The sequence below is a fragment of the Haliaeetus leucocephalus genome, unplaced genomic scaffold (assembly GCF_000737465.1).
Source record: "Haliaeetus leucocephalus isolate CR32 unplaced genomic scaffold, Haliaeetus_leucocephalus-4.0 Scaffold165, whole genome shotgun sequence".
Taxonomy (NCBI): domain Eukaryota; kingdom Metazoa; phylum Chordata; class Aves; order Accipitriformes; family Accipitridae; genus Haliaeetus; species Haliaeetus leucocephalus.
The window spans coordinates 1687528-1697719 of NW_010972601.1; the positions used below are offsets into that span (position 1 = coordinate 1687528).

Genomic DNA, 10192 nt, shown 5'->3' on the forward strand with positions numbered 1-10192 from the left:
GCGTAGTGGCAGGGAGGAGATGTGGCAGCGGTGGGGACACTGAGAGGGAACACGCGTAGCGGGGAGAGAGGAGATGTGGCAGCAGCGTGCCCTGACCTAGCACCCATCCCCGTGGTCTCAGGGCTGAAGCAGGAGCTCTTCCACCGGCACAAGGAGGCACAGCAGTGCTGCAGACCCCACAACCTGCCGCTCCTCCGGGCCGCCCAGCAGCGGGAGATGGAGGTAAGGGATGGGTGGACTGGTGTGGAGGTTGTGTCCCTTTCCCCGGGGGGCTCACAGCCCCTTTGCTGCAGGACGGCTCCAGCATCGCAGCATCTCCAGAGGGTTGAACTAATCACCTGCACCCCCTGCAGCCCTGCAAGCCGCCAGCCATCCTGTCTGGTGTTGCTGGCACAGCCCTACGTTCCTCACCCTGACTTGGGGTTCCTCTCCTCTTGCTCTGCCCTTTGTCCCCGCAAGAGCGGGGGCCCAGGCTCTTGCCATCTCGGATAGCTGCGGTCCAGGTGTAATCTGGGAATCGTGGAAGTTCAGGAGCCCACTCCAAAAGAGCGGTGCCCTCCACAGTGCTTTAACAATTCTTTGTTATATGATGGGCTGAAGCCTCTATACGGATAGAGAGCAAGTTGATAGAAAACACGGAGAAGATACGTGAAATCTGCCATTATGTCATAGCAAGTAGAAAGCACAGAGTACTCAAAAAAAAAAAAAAAAATCACATTTTACTTAGTAGCAGTGATAAGGAGGAAGTACCTTGAGATACGTAAGCATGGGGATAGTTTCTGCGAGCATCCAAAGGCATTTGGAGAAAGGCACTTCAGCACGAGCAGTACAGTAAGCCCCAAAGGACTTATCTGTACATTGGTGATAAGATAGAGGCAGTTTTATAAGGTAAAGGAGATTGCAAGTAGCTAGTTATCTTAATCGATGGAGTTTAAATGTAGGGGGGAAGTTACTTTACTCCATGTAAGGGAAACAGATAACTGTTTATATACAGGCTTTTTCCTGACCTTTGCCTGCGGCAAACACCGTATCAGCACTAGCTGTTGGATCTTTTGTCGTGGTGTTTCCGTGTCCCTCGTTTCCTATTGAGGTGACTAAAGCCAGGCTGGACCTCTATTAGCTGTCCCTGTTACTTCTAAGTAACTTATACTTGCAGCAAGTAATAATGTATATTGCCTATTTTAAAGCATTTCCAATGTTGTCTTCACTCATTAAGTAGACTGTATATGTGCCATTTCTCCTTGTCTTACATGATGTGCAGCTTCTTCCTGCTTCCTTCCACCTTCCCTCTGCCTTTCTCTTCTGTTTTCCTCTGCCAGGTGTTACTAGAGTTACTTCTTCCCTTTTTTTATCCTCTAGTATTTCTGCTGTAGAGCATTTCAGGAATAGATTGATCACCTCAGTAACAATTGGTATGTGTCTAATCGGAGCTGCCCTCTGTGGTTAAAGGTTTCGAAGACCAGCTCCCACGAGATAGCTTGGGATTGGGCTCCCAGGAGAGGTAATACAAGATGCAGTTTTTAGATGTGGCTTCTCAGTGGAACCCACAGCATTTAGAACAGCTTTGCCCATCATACAGGGTCACCAGCCACCAGAGCTGAAGGAAAAGCTTGTGTTTAAGTCTTAGTTTTCTCCAAGATTTTGGCACTTTTCTGTAGCCCAGAATCAGTTGCCAGCCCTAAACAGTACGTAGGCACTTGATCTGGTTTGTTTTCAAACCCAAGGAAAGTCACTTCTCCAGCACAGTAAGTGGAGGAGACGATGGTATGGTGCATCTTCCATCCCCCAAGCTGGCTGGGAGGAAGGAGAGTCTTTGGGAAGTGAGGGATTTGAATCCTTTGTACCTTCCACAAAGAGAATGAACGTCTAGACTGAAGGAAGTGTAAGGACAGAGCTTCCTTAGGTTCATGAGCATCCCATAGTGAAGGAGGCAATGAGCCCCTCTACCTTCCCTTTTCCTGAGGCTGAAGTTGTCTTTCTTCACACTTATTCTGTTAAGATCCTGCCCCAAGTGTCTTCTGTGGAGCACCTGATGTACAGTAATCTTTTGGTGAATCACAGTCCTGCATCCTCCTTAACCTCAGCTCTTTTCCAGACCATTCAGGGCCGAGACCTCTGTCATTCAAATTCTGGATTTTCCCCAGGACTTGTAGCAGTGCACAGGCTTTCGGCTTCCCTCTCAGATGGATCTGCTGAGGTCTTTTAAACCACCAGCCACTGGTGTAGGAAATCCTGGGCTTTGTGACTTCTCCCTTTCTGTGCAGTGAGGGTAACTTACCCCCATGAATATTTCCAGCTAAACGTGTGCCTCTGTTTACGGTGTTACAAAGGGGCAGCGCTGCACGAGTAAAATGTTGAAACTTGTGCCATTTATTTCTTGCAAGAGAATGTGCTTTCTTTTGTATTTAGATGAGATTTGATGCTTCTTGACTTTCCCTGTGGCTTGCGAAAGAAGTCTGTTGCTCAGTGCAACCCAGTAAGGTTGTATTGCCTCAATTCTGCACACATGTGGCCTTTTATTTGAGCTGGGCTGTCCTCGTCCCCTGCAATCCTTCTGCTCTCTTCTCCCCTCTCCGGCAGAGTTTCTGGTGGGTTGAGGTTTGCTCCAGAACTGGCTAGCAGTGCCCCTTTCTGCAGCTAGCAGAGCATGTGAGTGCTCCTAGAGCATGCCCACCACTCCTGATTTCCAACATGCCTTTGATGTGGCACGTGGTTGCTGTGCTCCATTTCTTCTTCAGAGGCAATGCCGAGGTTTCTCTGCTGAGGTTTAGGCAGATGTCAGCAAGGCGGGAGGGGCTGTGTTCTCCTGGTTGGGGCTATTTTGTGAAGTCCCTGTTTGATAATGTTCTTGGTCTGCCAAAAACAGAGCCCCAGCACACTGTAGTCCCAAGCGAAACTTCAGCTGGCTTTCCAGTTGCAAAGTTAGGTTTTTGAGGAGTTCAGCTCCTTTAGTGAATAAGTGGGATCTGGGTGTGATTTACAGCTCCAGCTCTGTATGTTAGTGTCCAGGGAACATGGAGGCTCAGGGAGGTGTCCGAGCTGGGACCTTGATAAGCTTTGGTGGCCTGTGTTACTCCTCCAAGTCTTTCTTCAGCCTCACCAGTCCTGTGAGAGGTATGAGATTCTTGGACTGCTGACTTCTTCTGAACCTGTGCTGCTGGAGTGCTCAGCCATCACCTGCTGCTCAAACGTTGGCTCATCAGGAAAAGTCATTCACATACCAATCTGTCACTCATGGTTTTTGCTGGCCTCTAAACACACAGAAAGCAGGCTGGTCCAAGTGACTTGCCTGCCTTTTCTTGAGTGGTAGCTTTGCTGTAAGACATGGCAAGTGGAGGTAAAGTCTGGGGCTGTGCTTGCTGCCCTCTGCTGTCCGTGGGACTCAGCACAGCAGGAGTGCTTCAGAATCTAGTTGCTCTTCAATTTTAGTAAAAGACTTAGAGATGAGAAAAAGATAGGAGGAAGGCAGATATTCCACTTTTTTTTCTGTTGACTGTTATCTTTCTCAGGCTGTCGAGCAACGAATTCGAGAGGAACAGCGAATGATGGATGAGAAGATAGTCTTGGAACTGGACCAAAAAGTGATAGACCAACAGAGCACTCTGGAGAAGGCCGGGGTGTCTGGCTTCTACATCACCACCAACCCACAGGTTGGTGTTTAGGCAGGGAGTGTAAGATCTGACAGTACTCTTGTGTTAATGTCTTTATTTTTAAAAAAAAAAGTCTTGCTCATAATGAATTCTGAATCTCTGGGTCAGAATGATCTGTCCTTTGCCTCATCAGCTGATGGGCAATGTGCTGTGGGCAGACCTAGTACTAGGTTCGTAACAAAGGAGCAGAAACCCATTAGACTGGGCAACATCCCCAGCTTTCTGCAATATTTTTCCCAGTGTGGAGGGAAGAAACACTGTGCCAACAGCCTGCAGTCCTGTGACTCTTGAATGGGTCTGAATAATACTGGAATAAGTGGCTGCGTAGGTTTATCACTTTTGTACCTAGCTTAGCTGTACAAATTGCCGTCAAGAAGTCTTTTTATTAGGGATCTTGCTAATTCTTGCATGTGACTTGCTGGAGATGATGATCTCAGACTGTGATTAGAAAATTGTTCTCGGTTTCCCCAGTGCATCTGCTCTTAAAACTTGTGAGCAATCGCCTGGGTTTTTCTCTGTTGTCTTAACGCCACCGCAGGAATGAAAAAATAAAACTTCCAAAGTCTCATTGTAATGCCACAGAAGTTTGCAGGGAATGCAGAAACAGGCTGTTCTTAACTCTTGTTTTTTCAGCTGATTAAATTTCACTTTGATAAAGACCTACTAGTGAGAAAAGACGGCTTAAACTAAGTTAGTTAAACAGGCATTTTCTAAAACCCACACAATTCCTGGTTGTGTAGCCTTGAACAAGCCTCTTATTTTTCCTGTGCTGCTATTCCTCATCTATATAATGAAAGCAGCTCTTTTTCTCCCCTCCTGCCCCTGCCTTTAATGTTATTTTTGTAAGTAATAACTCTTAACAGGTTTGCTGGGTTTTGTTTGTGCTTGCCTTTACAATAGCTGGCAAACCAGACCCAGACCTTGACTTGTACCTGTGAATGCCACCATCGTATAAGAAATCACTCCTGGAATCTGTTCTCCATGCATTTCCCATCAGCTGATATGTTTCCTCCCAGTCTGTTGTATAAAATGTCTACTTATGCAGTTGATATATTTGTACAAAAATAGATTTTTATTTCCATAATGTAATGTCTGCAAACCTGAGTCACAGAACAAGGTTCACTGAATTAGCTGTTCCACCATGTAGTCTCTGTGCTAAATGGCTTGTGAGCTAAATGTGAGTAAAGAACAAGCAGATGGTAAGGAAGCCGTAAGCTGATGTTGGTGACTACAGGAGACGGTGGTCTCCACTTGATTACAGTCATGGAAAAGGGAGTTTTTGAAGGGGAACGGAATACCTAGAGGGAATTCAATGCAGCAGCACAGCGGTGTGTTGCACATGGCTTAGATTCCACTTAGCACCCAAAGCGATCCCTCCTGCTTCCTGCCCATCTGTGCTGGAAAAGGATCAGGGCATTGAAGATGCTGTTGGAGGACGAAGGGAGGGAGCTGTGCCAACCTGGAGAACCTCCTCCGGTGTGTGTGGCTGTGCAGGTGCCAGGGGACACTGCTGCCCTGCTCCTGGAGGCCCCTCCAGAAGGGGAAACCTGCAGAACTGGCTGGCCCTCACTGCATTTATCACTAAACCACAGTCAAGAAGAAAGAACCTTTCTGAATCCTTAATGAATCATAAAGCCCTGGGATTCCTAAGACAGCTGCAGTTTGCAGCAGATGTCTTAAGATATTACTGCCCTGTATTTTATAGGAATGCTTAAACGAGATGAAGCCTTTGTTTTGTATCTGCATGCTTTTTCTTTTGTTCCCTGAAGATTAGTAGCTCTTGAGTGGGTGGTACAAACCAGTCCTTTCTGCTTCCTGCAGCGGGGAATGGGATCATCTTATCCTTGCAAAAACATCTCTCTTCCTTTGCAGGAGCTGACTTTACAGATGAATTTGCTGGAACTCATTCGGAAGTTACAACAGAAGGAGTCTGAGTCCGAGAAGGCTTTTTCCTGAATAAGCAAATCTGCCATTTACTTTCCAGAGTTTTCTTCTGACTTCCCTCTAAAGAATAGGTTGTTAATGCATTTGCTTTATATTGTGTCAGGAAGAGGCTACTGGCTGTAGAAGAAATAGCTGAGGCCCTTAGATAACCTTAGAGCTGAGGCAAGCAGACCCCCAGAGCAGGGGGGTGGTTGGGGAGCATCAAACTGCCTCTGCAGTCCTCAGAGCAAGATGCCTGCTGCACATCTCGCTAAGATGAGAGACAGTGGAGGGTGTTAATCTGCCACATCCAGCGTGCAGCATCGGTGAGGCCATTTACTAAGTCAAGGGAGACTGGGCCAGGCACTGAGGCAGCAAACCCAGCCCATCTGAATATGGGTTACCCCTGTGTTTAGGTGAATCAAGCTGAATGGGTGAGCAGTGTGATCTCCAAATTGCAATCTCCTCTTCCGATTTGAGGAGGAGGAGCAAGTGTCTCTGGTAGGGAATGGGAGAGGTGAGTAGCTGCCATATCGGACAAGGAAGCAAAGTGGACTCGTCATCTGGTGCTGCCTGGCCATGGCAGATGGTTGGCAGCTGGGGAAAAAAGTCCAAGGTTTATCTACAGGAAGATCCTTCTGTGTGTGCTGAGGCAGAAACAGCCTCTTAAACAGGCAGACCCTTCCCAGAGGGACTTCTAGGCAGGTATCAGCATCGGCTTTATTAAAGGAGGATTTCAGGCCTCTGCCCAACATTGCTGGACAGTGACATTCGCAGTGTTCCCACCCGACTTGGATAGCAAAGAAGGCTTGAGAGCTTTTGCTTTGTTACTTTAAACCAGTTTCCAAATGGAGAGAAATAAAATATTCTGTGCTGCCTTCCAGGGCTGCAGCTTTCTAAATGTTAGTGATTGTGATTACTTTGTCCTGTCCCTGCTTGATGAGTGTGGGGTGTGCTAGATTAACGCTGGGGGGTGGGGGGAATCTTGAGTGTTTCTGAGACCTTTCAGGGCTGAGCTGATGACCCCGAGAGCCTGAGTCACATCCCTGGGGCTTGGTGCACAGGAGTTGGGGCACTTGCTGAAAACTTGGTAAAAGATTGCTTCAGGTGCGTAAGAAGTGCGTTGGTGCCAGGCAGCGTGCAGTGGTAGCTGCCTGTAGGAAACAGGATGGTGCAAGGGAGAGTCTGTAAGCAGTTCTGTTCTTTGTGGACGAAGTTCAAGTTGGAGAAGCTCTTGGGGGTGGCTCAAAGACCTGGGCCATCGTGTTGAAGGGTTTTAATTACACCTGGGTCACTGTTTAAGGGTTTTCAGGTGTTCCCAGAGCAAGGCTTGTATTGGGGAGACAACTTCACACTACTGTTTGCTCTTGCCTGCATCCTCTGCTATTGCTGCAGCAATCCCTTTTCACAACAGGAGGCAGTGTGAGAAGATTCAGTATGCTGTTAATTACTGAGGCTGGGAAATGGGTCAGTACCCCTTGTTCAAGGTACTTTGAGCCCTTGCGTTCATGTGAAAGCAGATCACTGGAGCTAGAGAGCCCACTGTGGAGTTGGAGAACCAGCTAAAGTAAGGAAACCTGCAGAGGTGTTGGAAGAGCTTGTGGGTGGCCTTTTGGTAGGGAGCAGAGGTGGTGGTGGAGAAGGAGTTGCCCACTACTGTAGACAAACACACTGAAGATCAGCAGCTACAGGGACCAATGAGGCTTTTGCAAATTCAGGGCTGAGACCCCCTCCCATTTCCATCACGGCTGGGTGCTTCCTACCCACGGGAACATGCTACTGTGGTTCAGCAGCTGGAGAGAAGAGGTACTGCTCTTATGGGGTCTCCACCTCCTGGATGAGAATCCCCAGCTGGAAACTGGGCTGGTGTGGGACTTGTACCATTGCAGGATCCCCATGAACCACCTTGAACTGTGTTGCCACTTGACCCTCAGCTGCCAGCCCTGCACTTGACTGCTAAAATGGTGAGAAGCAGGGTGGGCAACATTTCCCCTCTGGAGACACCTTCATTCCACCTGTAGGGACACACAGACAGAGTAGTCTCTGGTGCTGACCAGGTGAAGAAGGACTCTGTGTTCCTCTGTGTGTGGCCAGAGCTATTAGCAAGGAAATGGCTTCCCAAGGTGAAGATGGGGAAGGCAGGGATGAATGATAGGTCCTATTGCAGGAAAGGAGACTGACTGCCTGGATGCTGGGGGGTAGCACTGCCTCCCAGAAGGACCCCCCCCTTCTTCAACACAAGCACTCTTGCATTGCTGGAGCAGTGGAAGAGCCGATGGTGTGGCTGGAGAAGCTCGGGGGCAGCTAATGTAGCAGCTTGGGATTGCTGCTGGTGGGTTCAGCCCCGCTCTGCCGCCCTGCGCTGCAACGAGTGGAGCCCACCTTGGTCCAGAGCTCCCCACGAGCCAGGAGAACTAGTCACTGCTGTCTCCGCTGCTGTCTCTCCTGGGGGCAGCTGGTGCTGGGGATCGTGGCCGGCTTCTCCGGCACTGCCATGACAACGGCAGTTCTTGGGCTTCCCGCTCCTACCATCTGCTTGCGGATGGCTCTGCCAGGCAGCTGATCCAAGCTGAAATTTTCCATGCCTGTGGTCAGGTCGTGTTTCAGAAAGGCTTTCTGCGCAAGGTGGAGAGTGGCAGGCTGGTCAGATGTGATTAATTGGTGGAAAAGGTTATCTTAAGGGAATAAAGTGCCTGGGATAGCTCATGATCAGGGAGTATTTGGTCAGCACGATTTCAGCAGAGGAAAACTTGCTCAGCCTGCCCCCCCTCCCGAAGCATTGCTGGGTGGTACGATGCTGAGGATACACAGGTATTTTTCCAAGCAAGTGCCTTTGTGTCACTAGAGGGTGACGCCTTCCTACAGCACTGGCTGTGCCTGTGCTACTGCAGCTGTGTTACTGCTGGTGAGGGCTGGGCTGGGGTCAGACCTGGTGAGAGGGATCCAAAGGAGCTGGAAGTGCTTGTGAAGGCGTACTGGATTTTGGCTGTCTCAGCTTGGTTCAACCACCTGTGCAGCCCCTGAGCTATTGACTGGTGCCCCAGGAACACGTGGTTGGGGACCCCTTTGGTGGCAGCTCAGGGTGGCTTCGGCCACCCATGGAGCTGGACCTTAAGTTCCTGCCCAAGTCTCCTTGTTTGCCAGAAGCAACGTGGAGAGGGGAGGGACAAGAGTATCGTGTTCCCCGTTCCAGTGCGAGGTGACCGACGGGAGAGCTATGGCTCTGTGCCAGCCCCATGTTCACCTGTGAGCTGGAATGATGAATGACAGGTGGCAGAAAGGGACAATTCCTGTTTCCTGCTTCCTTTTTCTGATGGGCTGGTGGGGATGGAGAGGTCCTCTCCACATAAGGAGGTCGATTCAGCGTGGATAAGGGTGAATTTATGCAGGTGGGAGCCCTTAGTGTTGCACCGTGGGCTCTGAGTTGACCATTACCACTCAGGAGTGACATTTGGGGTGATGACTGATGGGTCCATGAAAACATCAGCTTTAGTGCTCAGTAGCCATCAGAAAATCAAATGAGACATTAGGAAACTTGAGACATTAGAAAATGAAAAACATTTTGCTCCTGTGAAGTCACTGGTGCACCAGCACCCAAACACAGGTCCCTTCATCCCAAGAAGGATGCAGTACAGCTGGAACAGGGTCTGCAAAAGCCCTGGGGCACTGGAAGTCTGGACAACCTTCCAGCCAAGCTGGATTCCTCTGTCTGGAAACCAGGTGCCTGAGAGGGGACAGGGTAGAGATAAAACTACAGGTGACATGCAGAGGGACTTCACTCTCTTCAAATACAAGAGCTGGGGTGTTAAATGAAGCCTGTAAAAGGCAGGTTTAGGTGGAACAGGTGACTGCTTGGGGAAGCTCCTTGCCACAGGGGGCTGGAGAAGCAGAACGTTTATGTTGGTTCAAGAGAGGGTGAGGCACTTCTGGAAAAGAAAAGCCTTTCAACTTAGAGAGGTGATTCCCCTTCACCAAGCTGCAGATACTTGGAGCCACGGGGAAGCACTACAAGCTTTTGCTCGGGTTTTGCGCTCTCGCCCAGGCACCGGCTTTCTTCACTCCTGGGCGGCAGGACCATGAGCTGGATGGGCCTGTTCAAGAGCTCACCTTCCGCTGCTGCCCCTCCAGCAGTTTTGTCCTACACCTCTGCTTCTTCACAACAAACACCTGAGCGCGGAGGGGGCCCCTGTCCTCCAGGCAGCAGCTCCAGAGCATGGGGGGTAGAGGCCGATTCCTCCTTGGAATAGCCAAGGAGGAGAGGAGCAGGGTCTCAGCCCTTTGCTCCATCCAGAACTGGGGGTAGAGGCCGATTCCTCCTTGGAATAGCCAAGGAGGAGAGGAGCAGGGTCTCAGCCCTTTGCTCCATCCAGAACTGCGTCCAGCGGCGAGGTTTGGTGTAACTACCCCACCCTCCGCTGTCCCCTTTGTGGGTGGCTCCAGCCCAGCCCACGCAGACCCCCACGGGGCCAGTGTCCAGCCCGCCGCCATGAGGTCCTGGGCACCCACCACGACGCACTCGGTGCATTGCCAAAAAATTTCTCAGCCTCTCCGTGGGGCTCGGGGGTGCTTCCCCGTTACCCCAACCTCTGCTCCCCGCTCCGGTGGAGACACCCCCCCCC

General features: G+C 50.0%; 1 protein-coding gene across 1 annotated transcript in view; it reads left to right on the top strand.

Annotated features, from left to right (window-relative positions):
- The window catches only part of DGCR6L (DiGeorge syndrome critical region gene 6-like), a 7022-nt gene extending 669 nt beyond the window's left edge, over window positions 1-6353 (top strand). The window contains exons 3-5 of the mRNA XM_010563390.1: window positions 122-222; window positions 3510-3650; window positions 5523-6353. Of these exons, the coding sequence (XP_010561692.1) occupies window positions 122-222; window positions 3510-3650; window positions 5523-5606 (326 nt within the window). The 3' untranslated portion in view covers window positions 5607-6353. The remainder of the gene's footprint in view (window positions 1-121; window positions 223-3509; window positions 3651-5522) is intronic.
- Window positions 6354-10192: the final 3839 nt, after the last annotated feature.